At 39.8% G+C, this 15,591-nt stretch overlaps 1 protein-coding gene across 1 annotated transcript in view; it reads left to right on the plus strand.

Annotated features, from left to right (window-relative positions):
* LOC139740635 (dynein axonemal heavy chain 6-like) overlaps positions 1-15,591 on the plus strand; it is a 61,954-nt gene that overhangs the window by 36,646 nt on the left and 9,717 nt on the right. The window contains 21 exon segments of the mRNA XM_071651216.1: positions 1,176-1,338; positions 1,860-1,942; positions 2,963-3,200; positions 3,630-3,800; positions 4,289-4,420; positions 4,974-5,159; positions 5,663-5,835; positions 6,883-6,907; positions 6,909-7,067; positions 7,573-7,752; positions 8,173-8,279; positions 9,000-9,126; positions 9,519-9,665; positions 10,244-10,423; positions 10,764-11,048; positions 11,604-11,844; positions 12,485-12,585; positions 13,148-13,252; positions 13,900-14,014; positions 14,443-14,564; positions 15,276-15,446. Coding sequence (XP_071507317.1) covers positions 1,176-1,338; positions 1,860-1,942; positions 2,963-3,200; positions 3,630-3,800; positions 4,289-4,420; positions 4,974-5,159; positions 5,663-5,835; positions 6,883-6,907; positions 6,909-7,067; positions 7,573-7,752; positions 8,173-8,279; positions 9,000-9,126; positions 9,519-9,665; positions 10,244-10,423; positions 10,764-11,048; positions 11,604-11,844; positions 12,485-12,585; positions 13,148-13,252; positions 13,900-14,014; positions 14,443-14,564; positions 15,276-15,446 — 3,211 coding nt within the window.

The following is a 15,591-nucleotide window of genomic DNA, read 5'->3' on the forward strand; positions in this document are numbered from 1 at the left end:
GTATTAGGGGGTGAAGTTGTGCCTATCAACTTTTGGGTGCACATGGTCAAGGTCAAAGGTCAAAAGGTCAAGGTCAAATACGTAAATTTTCACTATTTCCTCCATATCTATGCAATGCCTGAAGATATTTTCTTGAAACTTAGTGTATACATGTATTACCCAATTAAGATTCTCTGGTGAAAGTCTTGGGTCATGAGGTCAAAGGTCAAAGGTCAAAAGGTCAAGTTAAAATATTAAAACTTCGCTTTTTTTCTCTGTACCTTGGAAATTGTTCAAGGTATCTTCATGGAACATAGTATATATACATGTACTGACTGGCAGTTATATCTAGAGAATCTAGGGTTCATAGGGTCAAAGGTCAGGGGTCAAAGGTCAAGTGCAACACGTCAAATTTTTACTATTTCCCTCATACATGTATTTATGTAATGCCAGCAATTTTTTTTTTGCACTTTGTGTATGCATGTATAACCTAGATTACGTGGAAATTTTCTTTTTCTCTTTTTTTTTTGGGGGGGGGGGGGATTTGCCTCAAAGGTCAAAAGGTCAAAGATCAAGGGAAAGTGCTGAACTGACTTTTTCCTCCATATCTCTGAAGTTGCTCAAGTTATCTTGAAACTTACTACATATTTATGCATGTTCTGCCTGACAGTGATTATCCTATGAATTTTAGGGTCAAAGGCCAAAAGAAAATGGTAACAGTGTACTTTTCAATACAGAAATTACACTTTTTCTCCATACCTTGAAAATTACAGTATTCATACACTTATGAATGGGTCAAAGTCAAGTTAAAGTCCTTGAATCCCCAAATACATGCTCTCCTATTCATCTAATTAAACCTAGGTAAAGGAAGGTGAACATTCAACACATTTGTGACAAACATGTAATTTCAATATTTTGCCAATATTGTGAAAATGTAATTATACATTGTCCACATGTACTATAGACCTATTAGGAGAATCATGCATTATGGCGGAGGCATAGCAGTCGCCTTAGCGACATTTCTAGTTTTTCCTCATTTTCATTTGGATGGACCATTGTTGAAATATTCATGTCATCATCAGTACATCATCTGTATGATTTTTTGTGTTAATGTTAATGTTTTTGTGGGCACTAGTATATTGCTTCATGATCGTCATTGTAGCCACCAATCTTCTGATATGTTCTTTTCTCCACAGACCTGACTGGCCGACTGCCAAGGGTTTACTGGGAGATCCCACCTTCCTGAAGAAGCTCATGGACTACGACAAGGACAACATCCCGGACAGCATTCTCAGGAAGCTGAAGAAGTACATTGAGAACCCAAAGTTTGTGCCTGAAGTTGTGGAGAAGACATCCAAGGTGAGTGCTTCATTTCTGGGTGGAGACTCGCTGTTCATCTTTGTCTGCATGCTATGTTTTTGTTTTTTGTTTTTTTGTTTTTGTTTTTTAACCTACTGAAATTAATTGTGTAAAATGATCATTATTGGTGGTTTACCGTTTGTGTATCTGCAAAGAATAAATGGTGATTACATGACATGATCATGATATCAGTTTACAATTTGTGTATCTGCAAGGAATAAATAGTGATCATATGAAATGATTATGATATTAGTTTCCCATTAGTGTATCTACGAAGCATAAAAATGGGGAAGATAGACTTAGTGACTTCTTTGCAAATAAAGTTTCAATACTTGTTAACAGACAGAATTTTTGTACCGAAATTGAAAGTTGTGTATGTGGAGCTGTGTTCTGTCTGCTTGTCACTTTGCAGGATTATGCAGTGAATGTATCAAACACCGAGATTAGTTATTTGATATAGTATTATGTCAGTTTATATTGAATACTTTCTCTTTGAAATACGATTTCCTTACTAAATTCAGGCCTGCAAGTCAATGTGCATGTGGGTCAGAGCCATGGATCTTTATGCTAAAGTCTTCAAGACTGTGGAACCCAAGAAACAGAAGTAAGTGGATGTCCTACAGGACATGAGTAGCTTTCTCTTATACCTCTTATACCTCTCAATGATACCATCAAGTCTAATAGCCCTAGTCTTGTTCAATGTTTTTAACATTTTAGAACTATGCAAACTATTGAAATCTGTAAAGGAGATAAAACCCAAATATTCATGTGGATTGAGTGAATGTAGCAACATAAGTTGGATACATCAGCGGAAGTTTGTGGAAAATCGGTTCAAAAGTTATGAATTTTTAAAGTTTTAGTACCAACACCTTGGATGAGAAGACTACAACATTTTGTGATATTAACATATGTACAAAGATGTAAAGAAATTATAAAGAAAATTCAAGATATTTTCACTCTTGTAGCATAATGAATGAACACGTGACTGACTTCTTTCAGAAAGCAGGGGAAATAACATTACCCCTTACATATGTCTGTAGCAATTAAAGTCAAGGGAATATGTACTTTTGATAAAAAATGAAAACTTGCAGAATTCTTTCTATGTTTTCTTTATATTGTTGTACCTATGTGGTGTAACGAACTAGAAGTCTTCTCATCCAGCGACAGCTGCACCAAAACTTTGAAAAATGCGTAACTTTTGAACAGATTATCCGATTTTGTTCAAACTTTCAGTGATGTGTTATTGCTGCATTCTCTCAATGCACATAGATATCTGAGATTCATTCCATCCAAAGCTGCAATCCAGACTGACAACTAGTTTTTATCGTGGCAATGAAATTAAGTACGTAAATATCCTTCATTTGCTTCTCAGGATAGCATTTTTACGTGAAATTTCAGAACTACATGAACTCATTATGCACCAAAATGGGTAGCTTTGCCAGACTTGATTAGCATGAATCGACTAGAACTAAACTTGTAAGGAATCAAGGTAGAATGTCGGTAGGGAAAGACATCCTATTCCCAAAATACCTTCATCACAGACCTCTTAAATAGGAAGGTAAGAAATGAGTGTAGATTTGTGGAGAACCATTTCTAATCAATCCAATGTTTTGTTGCCTCCAAGGCTTGCCGAGGCTGAAGCTGAGTTGGAGGCAACCATGTCAGTCCTGCGTGAGAAACAGCAGAAACTGGCCAACGTCGAGGCCCAGATCGCTGAACTCCAGGCCTCGTACGACCACAGTGTGAATGAGAAGGAGACGTTGGCCAGAAACATGGCCACTACGGCCGCCCGGCTAAAGAGGGCCGGCAAACTGACCACTGCCCTGGGCGATGAACAGGGACGTTGGGATGAGACAGTCAAGGTACGTCACGTTCATCATCTTTGTTTGAGCCGTCAAACCAAAAATGCTTATCCCAACATTTATTGTGCTGTGGCTAATTGTCAAGCTGTGCTTGATAAGTCTGTGGATGTTCAATGCACAAATTCTTCCCTCTGCTGCTTTCAATTTCATATTCAAGCTTTGTGTTCATATTAATTTCTATGATACTACAAACATTACCAGTAATTTATTTAATCACACAGGCATCTTTGTTGTAGCTGTTCATGGTGGTGGTGCTATTTGTTTCATTGATAATTCAAGGTCATTCTCCTGAAACGACTATCAATCACAGTAAAATTCACTCTTCTGAAACAAATGCTGTCACAACAAAATGGAAAAAAAAACTGTGCGGCGTAAACAAATTGATGAAACACGGCCTCTGAATACCATTGTTTTCCATTATCTTTGCAGGAGTTCAACAAAGAAATCGGCAACGTTGTGGGGAACGTGTTTGTGGCGGCCGCCTGTGTGGCGTACTACGGGGCTTTCACCAGCTCGTACCGCGTGGAGCTGGTGGACTATTGGACCCAGAGGTGCAAGGAACTGGAGATCCCTGTGACAGAGGAACTTTCTCTAATCAAGGTATGACATCTTGATTCTGATTGTGCAATATCTGGGTGGCATTTTTGGCATTAAAAAAACCCAACTATATAATGCATGAGGTGTATACCAGTATCTTGCAATAAATGGAAGGAAAACTAACAGAGCCTAGTCTTTGTTCCATTGAAATTCCAGGATGAATTGCTTTGTTCCAGTTGATTTTGACTTTGATTTCTTTTATGTGGGCTTTAAGGAAGCATTGAATACTTGATTAAAAGTACAATTGGTACCTGTGGCACTGACCGCTTTAAGTCCCCTCGAAATAAGTCTGAGCAATGACTGGGCAATGTAATAAAGTGCCTAATTGCCCAGGGGCACAAATTTGCTGAATTACATGTAATGAAGAACTCCAACTTAGAAACCTGAAATTACCTCATGATTAATAGACTTGGGTCTTTTCCACTGAGCCACATCAGTGCTTGGTGTAGTAGCAATGATGGTAAAATCTGTTCCTCTCATTTCTCTGACAGGTCTTGGCCGATCCATTCGAGATTCGTCAGTGGAATGCGGATGGCCTCCCTCGAGATGCAGTGTCTACAGAAAATGCCATTCTGGTCACTAGAGGGCGCCGTTGGCCACTCATGATTGACCCACAAGAACAGGTGAATATGTCTGCATCTGAATACACAATGCTTACTATGCATTGATCACTCACTGGTGCCCATAACAATATTTTTGTCCCCCAAGCCTCGTGAAGAGACACTCTTTGCAGGATGTAAACAGAGAATCCCTACTTTTCTCTTAAAGATTATGCTGTGTACTTGTAAAAATGGTCTTTATTGTAAGTCATACAAAGTGTTGTTTAGATTAATATTCTGTCATCCCTAACTCGCTTTGGAAGTTGAAAATTTTGCCTCCATCAAGCCAGTACATTTAGCCTTATGTTAGATAAATTAGAGAGGTATAGGAAACTCTAAAAGTGCATATGAAACATAACATGTCTACAGAGAGATCAACAGTAGAAACCATGTTAGTCATTGGAATTAGGTAAGAGGAATCAATCAGAATTGGGAGCAATTGTACAAATTATGCAAACTTATTCAATGTTTTCTCATGTTTAAACAAATGAATTTAAAAAAAGGTCATGTATTATATATCTTCATAACCCAGAACTGCATTTCACATTACCATTTCACTTCAATTTTATCATTACAGGCTAATCGTTGGATCCGCAACAGAGAGGCCAAGAACGGTCTGAAGGTGATCAAGTTGACCGACAACAACTTCCTGCGTACCCTGGAGAACGCCGTGCGGGTCGGTCTACCGGTACTCCTAGAGGATCTCGGGGAGACGCTGGACCCCGCCCTGGAGCCCATTCTCCTGAAGCAGACATTTGTGCAGGTATAATGACACTCCATCCTGTGTTTTAAAGAGAGTGCGAGTTTGATCCTAGCTCAGGGCATGATTCCACTTGATCAAGGATATATTTCTGCCACAAAAAAGTGAATATGTGTCAGAGCATTAGAAGCTGAAGATGATGTAGTCATGTCTTTTGTCAAGGATAGAGTTGCAAGTGATGTCGTTTTATAAACAGCTTGCTTGGGCATTGCCTTTAGTATTTAACAGAGAATAATAGCAAAAAAAGTAAATATGTATTTACAGAACAATAGATTGCCGATGCCACAACTAGCTGCATTTGTTTGTTGACTTCAAGATGAGTAATTTCCAAACCGATGTCAGTCATGCAGAAGAAATGCATGCATATGTCAAGACTCACAAGAGAGTAATGCTACAACTAAAGCTGGTTTTCATTTGTCTCAGACTCTTAATATCTCTGAAATGTTGCTCTTTATAGAATTATATATTTGTATGGCCTTTGTGATGGTTGCCTTTGCCTTCTGTAGGGTGGTCGTCTCCTGATCCGACTTGGAGACAGCGACATCGACTACGACAAGAATTTCCGCTTCTACATGACCACCAAGATGGCCAATCCCCACTACCTGCCCGAAGTCTGCATCAAAGTGACCATCATCAATTTCACTGTCACCAAATCGGGTCTGGAGGACCAGCTGCTCAGGTCAGTCTGCAATGTGCATGATTATTACCTCCGCCAAGGGAGGAGGTTATGTTTTCATTCCCGTTGGTTTGTCCATGTGCAAAATAAATTAAAAAGTTGGGAACGGATTTGGATGAAACTTGCAGGAAAAGTTGAGAATGACACAAGAAAAAGATTAAATTTTGGTAGTGATCTGGAATTTTTTATTGATTTTATGAAGGATTTTCGATATTTTGGCAGGTAGGGTCAATGAACTTGGGAGTTCAAGCTGCATATTTTTGAGGTTTTCATACGTGCACAAAAGTGCATGCTCTAGTTTCTGCTAGGGCGAGGCGTGCTGTGCAGCTGAGGGTTAATGACGTAACAAAAGGCTTCTATATTTCAGGAGATCAGGCGATTTTCAGCATGCATACTTCTGGGTGGAAATCACTGATCTCTATGGAAAAACAAGATCATTTGTGGAAAGTAGCTGCTTGGCGGAGGTCTGCGCTCTCAGAGTGCTTCTCTAGTTTCAATGATTACTGGAGAATGACCCCTTTTGACCCCAATGCAATTACCTCGTCCCAACAGTGAATCCTCTAGCTGATTAAACACCTTTGTGTTTTAGATGTAAGGTGAGCTTGCAGAAAGGGGGAAAGAGGTATGTGCAGCTAGGGGGACAGGGGAAGTTAAATGACCTGACTGAAAAATGAAGTAGTCAAATCTATTGAGTTTCCTTTTCAGCTGCCTGCTCTTACAGCTCGAAGAAAGACCCATTTTTAAAAGACTTTGTGCAGAAATGACCGGTATAGCCAGGTGCCCGCACCTCGTCAGGGGCCCGAATACCGTCACCCCGCTTAAAAGTAGTCAAATCTACTTGACTCAGTTTCCTTCGCTCTGAAATTTTAATAGGGCTGCCTGCTCTTACAGCTTGAAGAATAAGGCTCAATTTGGCTAAAAGACTTTGTGCAGGGGGGGTCGGATGATGACATGACCGCGTACATGATTGATCACAGTAATATCGCTACACTAGGTGTTTGGTGGCTGCCTTGAAATTCTAACTTTAAAATTTTCTTTGTCTCCTATCAGTGACGTCGTTCGACTTGAGCGGCCAGACAGATCTGGAGGAGCAGCGAAATCAGCTGATTGTGAGGATCAACGCAGACAAGAACCAGCTGAAGGCCATTGAGGATCGCATCCTCAAGCTGCTCTTTGAGTCAGAGGGCAACATCCTGGATAACGAAGATCTCATCAACACTCTAAATGAATCAAAGGTTTGTGATTCCTAAGGTGTCTGCTTGCGTGTGAAAGCACTGAGAAGAATTTGACTGCAAGAACACAAAGTAAAAAATTGATTATCTGTGATAGTAAGTCAGATATAATGGCATGCATTATTAGTAGACTCGAGACACTTTTCCTCATGAACTCACAGGTGAATATTTAAATGCATGTTTTGATACTAGAGAGAATCAAATGTTGTTTTCTTCAGCTGTTTAAAATAGTAATTTGGTAATGAGTACCATCAATTGATCTGGGGGAAATCTGCTTCGTCATTATCATGCAATAAGAGCTGTTTGGCATTTAGACCCTGTTGGCACCTCGATACCAAATTCTCTGACTTATGCCGATACAAATGTCAGGCCAATATGGACAGATGGCACACTTATGGCTCCTTTCATTTTCAAAAATAAAAATCATTTCATTCGCATAGGGAGACATGTTTATAATGAGGGGAAACTGATCGAACATATGTATATATCATTGTTTGCTTCAAACCAGGTGACGTCTGGTGTCATCACCAAACGTCTCGCGGAGGCTGAACAGACCGAGGAGAAGATCACCATCGCCAGGGAGAAGTATCGCGTGGTTGCCACCAGGGGTTCGGTCATGTACTTTGTGGTCGCATCACTGGCCGAGATCGACCCCATGTACCAGTTCTCCCTCAAATATTTTAAGAATGTGAGTCTCAATGTTTATTCGTAATCCATGTTATTCGTAATCCATATGTAGAGAGATGGCTTTTATCTGGTTGATTAGAATATGAAGCAAGTAATAACCTACTGAGTAAAAAACTGAAGCATGCTTGTGAAGTACTTGTTTGAAGAGTCACCAGGAATTAAGCTTGGAACTTTGTTTTTTTCAAGGTAAAGCTTGAGAGGAAAGATGATTTTACTGATACTTATAGGCAATATTGCTTCAATGTCAACAGAGCAAGAGAATTTAAAATACCAAGACACCAGGCAAACATTAGCTGCATTGATACTTTTTTTTTTTTTAATAGCACATTGCAATAGTAACAAGTCACCGGGATAAGGATAGTGATTGATGTGAATAGATATCACATCAAATTACTGTGAAATGTGTTTCATTCCCTTTCAGCTCTTCAACTTGTGTATTGAGAACAGCGAGAAGAACAGCGACCTTCAGGAGAGGCTGAATATCTTGCTCAGACAGACGACCATTCAAGTCTACACCAACGTCTCCAGGTGTGTACTGCTTCTTCGTTCATCAGGGACCAAAACTTTGATATTGAATCTGTTATTGTTGTGTTGCCATCCAACCTCCTCCATCAAATCTTCGTCCTTGCCTGTATTTGGTTATAATATTTCCTCTGATGTCGTGTTGTAGATAGTGCAGGACATGAACAGTCACTGAGTGTGAGTACCGGTGGTCAATATGGTTATTTTACCTGTAAAAATTCCTCACTTACACTTCCATTCCACCTACAAGGTAGTTTGGCATTGGTGCAAAGTGAGTTGAAGCCTCTTTATTGAGAAGTTAACAAGATAGCAACCCAGTCTGCAAAAGCAAGTCATTTGTTAAATAATGAAACATATTAAAATCATTTTTGAATGCTCTTGATATTTCAGGAAAACAGATAATATCATCAAAGCTCATCCTCATGGTGAGCAGGATGGGGCAAGACCATTCTGTAAATATTTTGACTATCAATGAATACAAGACATGATATGAATGTATATTTGAGCTAGCATTCTTGACTACTCTCAACTGGCATATCAAATAAGATATTCAAGACATTATCATCATCATCATCATCATCATCATCATCATCATCATCTTATCAATGCAGTGAAAAAAGACAATAAATCAATGGCAGAGAATTAATATTACCCACATACATGGACAGTATAAAAGCAGTCACCTTTTTAATATATTTTGTCTTTTGCTTATTTTGTTCATTGCAGGGGTTTGTTTGAAGTCCACAAACTAGTCTTCTCCTTCATGCTCTGCATCGACATCATGCGGCAGGAAGAAAAAGTGACCGATGATGAGTGGAACTTCTTCCTCAGAGGGGCACCGGGAGTAGATCAGGTAGAGTCACTCCAATCACCAGGGCCCTGTTGCATGAAACTATGGTAGCTGTCAAATCAAATGATAACTGCCATAGCAACACCATTCCATATCTAATCAAAGCTAAGAAATCACTGATGGTTACCATTGATTGTAGAGTTACCATTAGTTGTAAAGTTACCATTTTTTTTAAAATCAAAATGTGTGTAGCAGATTTAAAAAAAAAAGAAATCTGTATATGACCCCAACATTCTTGTCTTCCAGTTGGGTAAACCCATCATGACACTGATTCTTAGTCTAGTTAGTAGGAGCATTTCCCTATTTCCTTTATTAGACTCTTCAAAGACCTCGGAAGAAAAAAAAAATGCTCTCTGCCTTCATGTAACACTTCATATGCTTGCTTTCCTCTCCAGGAGCGTCCCCCCAAACCAGACGTTCCATGGCTGACAGATGTCATGTGGAAAATCTGCTGTGAGCTAGATGACTCCATTCCGGCATACAGGGGCATCATTAAGGAAATCACTGCCACACCCATCTTCTGCAAGATGGGAAGACTAGACGTATGTCTTTTTTTTTCTTGGATACCATCATTTTTACAACTCTTTTTGTGCCTGTCCCTGTGTTTTGTGTTTGTGTGATATATGTCAGCAAAGAAATATATGCTGTATGTAACTCCGCAATCCGTGTACAAATTAGAAAAATGAGAGTACACATATTGCTGTTGGGGTGACAAACCTTGAATCTAAAAAATGTCAAATATTTAGGAGAGCAAGAAAATGGCAGCCAAAGCACTTTAACAAGTGGGATCGCCTTTCCTTTGACATGCCGTGGTCGCTTCATTTTGTGGATGAGACAGCTAGGATTTGGATAGGACATCATTGAAGCTATTCTTTGACAATTAAAAAATGAAATCCTAAAAGATGATATTGACCAAAATTTGAGATATACAAGGTCTTGTCACCCCAGTGACAATATGCATTTTCAAGTTTCGATAAGTACTTTCAGATGTTCTTGACTTAAAATTTGGATGTAATGTTATGCATTCTCGTAGAGTTCTATGTAATGCTATCAGTCTTTTCATGATCATGTATTAGATGCCACTTTCAAGAATGTGACATATAATTTTGGCCCACTGCAGGTAAGAGCCAACCCAGAGTCATGGGAGGGATATGGACCCACCCCACCCCCATGGGTCCCTCCACAAGAGGGAGAAGAGGGTGACAACAAAAAGGATGATGGGAAGGTCATCGGTCACTGGGAGGAGCGACTGTCCAGCTTCCAGAAACTCATGATGGTCAAGTGCTTCATGGAAGAGAGTGTAAGTTTGCTGGCATTTTCCCTGTCAATTCAATTCTTTTCAGTTTGAGCGACATACAAAATCTAGTGATCAGATCTTGTATAAAGAAAGTGTTAGTCTACATCACTGCTATGTATGTCAGTCTTATGCCAGCAGTACCTTTACAGTGTGCAGTACTATGTTAATGAAGCAAAAACTTTGTGTACTAAGATGGTGTCTTACATTACTTTGCCATTACAGCCCTAAAGCCTGGAAAAATCCTTCTTTTTATAATGATTGTTTGCCTGCTATTTCTACTATTTTCTGTAAGTAACATTCTGTACGACATTTTTTTTATGTGTTGTGGATGTGTTCTTTTTAGGTGGTCTTCTGTGTGACCGACTTTGTCAGTGAGAACTTGGGCAAGACGTTTGTCGAGAGCCCCCCAGTCGACCTGGCCACCCTCTATGCGGACATGAACCCCTCCACACCCCTGGTATTCATCCTCAGCACGGGCTCCGATCCCATGGGTGCCTTCCAGCGATTCGCCAAGGAGAGAGGCTACCAGGACCACATCCAGGCCATCTCACTGGGTCAGGGCCAGGGGCCCGTGGCTGAAAAGATGATTGAGTCGGCCACCAAGAATGGAGACTGGGTCTTCCTTCAGGTAAGTGTCCTTTTATAGAGTAACACAAATGTGCTTAAATTAACTGTATCCCATTCCTCATCACTTGTGATGTGAAGCAGACATTGCATTTTAAAATTCCTTCTAGCGTTAGAAACTCTTCAAAAATGACATGCATTTAAGGCTATAGCAATGCTTTAACCTGTCATTGTATTGCCACATGCAAAAAAAATGATAGATGTATAAAGCTGTCATCTATAGTTTCTGACATGAGCTAGTGAATTTCTTGCAGCTGTATTTGAAGTTTGTAATAAATTGTGAACATTGATACTCATGGCCTATACTCAAGTGTGCAATATTTACTCTGATCCTTGTAAGGCTGACTTATGTAATTGGCAAAAACATATGCCAAGTACTCATTCGCTTAGATATGAAGTAAATAAGACCATCTATTTGCTTCATATCTCTATGTGAATGAGTACCCTACTAGTGACTGCCTTATTTCAGAGTTAAAAAAAAATGACTGCATTGCTGTGCCAGAATGTCCAACCAAGTCTCTTACTAGCCGTGACACACATCTTTGGCCTCAATCTCCAGAACTGCCACTTGGCCGCATCGTGGATGTTGAGCCTGGAGGAGATCATCAAGAATTTTGGCGAGCCGGGAGCCGAGATCCACGAAGACTTCCGCCTCTTCCTCAGCTCCATGCCGACCAACAAGTTCCCTGTCTCCGTCCTGCAGAACAGCGTCAAGGTGACCAACGAGCCTCCCAAGGGGCTCCGCGCCAACATCCGCAGGGCCTTCTCCGAGATGAGTGCCCAGGACTTTGAAGAGCACAGTGAGTACAATTGTGTGAGATGCAATATTCCATGCCAGTGATGAGTGATTTTGATTTGACCAGTCAAGAAGTGTGCTGTTACAGATTAAATGCCATTCAGTTTGATGACATTTTTGGCTATGTGTTTTCCTTCTAGGTAATTACATATGCACAGTTGATGACAGGAAATTTGTTCACTGCGAAAAATGTGATAGATACATCATAAAATGTCAAAATATGAATAAGAGCCTACATTATCTTTCAATGTAAGTGTACCATTTAAGAATATTCTAGGATTGATTCATATTCTGTGAATGATGTGCGCGTGATGTGATGATGCCTTGTTGGTGTCAGTATATGTCCTGTTATGAATTTGAAGAGTCAAATAATAAGAGTTTCAATGTGACCATAAATCAGTTCCCATTCAATTTGATTTTTATCATCAGTTTGTCGTGAGGTTGTATGATTTGTGTGAATGGAGGCAATTCTGTGCAAAGTATTGTGTAGGAAAATAATGAAAATGACATATTTCATAATCCAAAGCCAGGGGAAAATTTTTCAAATGTGAACACATAGCATTTGACAATAATTGATTCATTGTGCGTTATATGAGTGGAAAGTCTAAAGGAGTAATTCTGTGACACTATTTTTTTGTCCTTAGTTCTGGGCATTTCATGGAGGAAGATGAAGTTTGGCATCTGTTTCTTCCACGCCATCATCCAAGAGAGGAAGAAGTTTGGCCCCCTCGGGTGGAACATCAAGGTAAGTGGAGGGTGGAGACTCTCTTACCGGTCTATCTATGCACAAAGGAGTGTTTTGTTTGCTCTCAAGGAAGTTATTTTCCACAAAAGTTTTGAATGTGGCAAAACATTGATGTTGGAGAGCAAAATCAGAGTATACATCTAGTCCATCAGCCTTATATTTACTTGGATGAGTGAAATTCTGAAGAATGTTTGCTCTTAAACAAAGTCTGTTTGATGCCAATCGCAAGGTAGAAATATAATGCCGGTGCATTTTCTTGCCACTCCTCAATGAACCGTCCATCTACTTTCGGTGGATCAAATGCCTCGGGTGTTTATTAACTGTGATCCTATGATTATTAATTTACATATGCATCATTTTGCAAGTTATTATTTGTCAGTTGATACAACGATCAAATGTTTGGTTCTTTTTCTTGTGTAATCAAATTTGCATGTGTTTACACACATACCAACACACTAAATTGAGGACATTTATTTATTAGTCACAGTTAGTTGTCTGTGTCTTTCATACATTGTATCAATGATAGCATTTCAATTTTGCATTTTCCTCTTCTTCTCTTTAGTATGAGTTCAATGACAGTGACCGGGAGTGTGCCCTTGAAAACCTGAAGATGTTCTTAGCTGATGGGGAAATCCCATGGGATGCACTCATCTACATCACTGGAGAGGTGAGATTCAGACTGAAGGGCCTTACACCATATCTATGACATAATTCTGATTCTGCACCCAGTTTAGTACAGTTAAAATCATGTGCTGTCTTCATATATGTCATAGAATGACCGTGCTGTGTTTGATTGGTGTCATCTGTATAAGAAGCATAAACAGTGTTAAATAAGTAATGAAACCGAAGACAATAAAATTGAGGAACCTCTGACCCAGGGAATGAATTTGCACTTTCCATATCTATATATGAACAAATGCGTTTGCATTACGGACAATTTTTCAGCAACAGTGCTGTTCATGATCTGTTGGAAGAAAAGATTAACTTTCATAGTCACAACTGCTTCACGAGGAATTCATTGCTTGGATAAGCGCTCTCGATACTGGAAAGTAATGAAAGTGCTATATATGAATTATTCTTTTCAGGTGAATGTGATTGGTACCCTCACTGATGTTCTCAGTCCATATATTTCCAAGATCCTTGTCACTTGCTTTGTAGCAGAAATATCGAATAATGCTTCTCGCAACACCTATCAGTCTTACGTATCATATGGTCTCCATAATGGTCTGGACAATGTCTAGTGGCCAATGTCAAAGGGGAAAAACTCTCTGAGAGTAAATTAGTTAACGAGGCTTTTACAAACAATCTGTACAGATCACATACGGAGGTCGAGTGACGGACGCTTGGGACCAGAGGTGTCTGAGGACCATCCTCAAGAGATTCTTTGCCCCAAACACCCTCGAGAGCACCTACAAATATTCCGAATCAGGTAAGCTTTATCATTGTCTTCTCTTCAACATTAAACTATCATGTAAGTTTACTCTCCTTGTCTGCTTCTATTTCTTCATCTCACAACATGACACTCCTACACAGCATCCAATCTCAAGCAACACATAAAAGAAATTTTGTTACTGTCAAAGTGAAAATTTTTGCAGTGCTAAAATATTTGCGCATTTCACGCAACCAGAAGCTAGCGTGAAAATAAAAGCACACAAATATTTTTGCTTGCCATATGTTCCAGTAGTTGAGGGCAAAAATGTACTCATGCGAAAATATCCACCTTCACAGTATTGCATGTTTTGCTCATGAATTAAAACCACCTTTGACTCTTGACACAAGATTTACTCTTAATCGTTTGAGAATATCCTGGCGTAATAAATCAACACTGTATATTTTTTTTAATGTTTTTCTCTGAAGGTATCTACTACTCACCAGACATGGACACTCTGTCAGAATTCAGGAAGTACATTGAAGACTTGCCAATCATTGATGAGCCTGAGATCTTCGCTATGCATGAAAATGCCAACATCAGCTTCCAGGTACCCCAACTTCCGCACCTTTTCTTCCCATGTTATCTGTACCAGTGCTGTATATAAAGAGAGTCTGGACAACTACTAAATTGGACGCCATGTCGTTGTCCAGCGTAGTACGCGTTACAGGGTTAGCATCTATGCTCAGACGTAGTAATGAAAGTAAGCCAATTAAGGGGTGGTGAACAATGGGATGGGCACTGCGTATGAGCGCACTTTGGTAACGACATGGCTCCACAAAGATCACGAGACCAGTTTTGACCAATCACAGGCTTCAAAACTCATTAGCCTAAAACAGAGTTGGCCAGACTCTCTGTATATACGGCACTGATTTGTACTACCAGCCTGTGGGGTCAACTAAGATTGCAGTGGTTGGAAATGCAATCATACCTTGGCCTTCCTCCCCCCCCCCCCCCCCCCCCACCTCCCTCTCCACATTGTGACCACTGAAGGCAGTCTCATTTACTTTATGACAAGAACATTGAAATGTAATTTTTAATGTGGCATTTGATTGTAGAGTGGATGTGGTATCATGCGTACATCAAATGAGTGACCAGTTTGACCTAAACAGTAAGTCAATTTTGGTTTGAGATGTGCAGCAATGGTTTTGTAAATTGAGGGCTACTACTTTTGCATGCCACAAATGAAGCTTCTCGGGTATACTTTAGAATACACTTTAATACTCAAGGTATTTGACCTGAATTTACTTTTGGCCCACAGCGCCAAGAGACACAGACCCTCATCAACACTATCCTGGAGGTCCAGCCAAGAATGTCGGCTGGAGGCGGAGGAAAGACCAATGATGACATCGTCTACGAGCTGGCAGAGAACATCCTGAGTAAGCTGCCAGAGAAGCTGGACATTGACGAGGCTTGGCAGGAGATGTTCAAGGTGTGTGAAAACTTTGTTACTTTTAATCATTTTGTGTTTTTAAATTGGCAAATCAATCTCCCCTGCGAAGGTTTTCAGGCATTACCTACACATAAACGATGTGAAATAATAATATTATTCAAACTTCTGTGTAATTTTGCCGTAC

The sequence above is a fragment of the Diadema antillarum genome, unplaced genomic scaffold (assembly GCF_040938485.1).
Source record: "Diadema antillarum isolate AM-2024a unplaced genomic scaffold, OU_Dant_1.0 seq00000871_RagTag, whole genome shotgun sequence".
Classification (NCBI taxonomy): Eukaryota; Metazoa; Echinodermata; class Echinoidea; order Diadematoida; family Diadematidae; genus Diadema; species Diadema antillarum.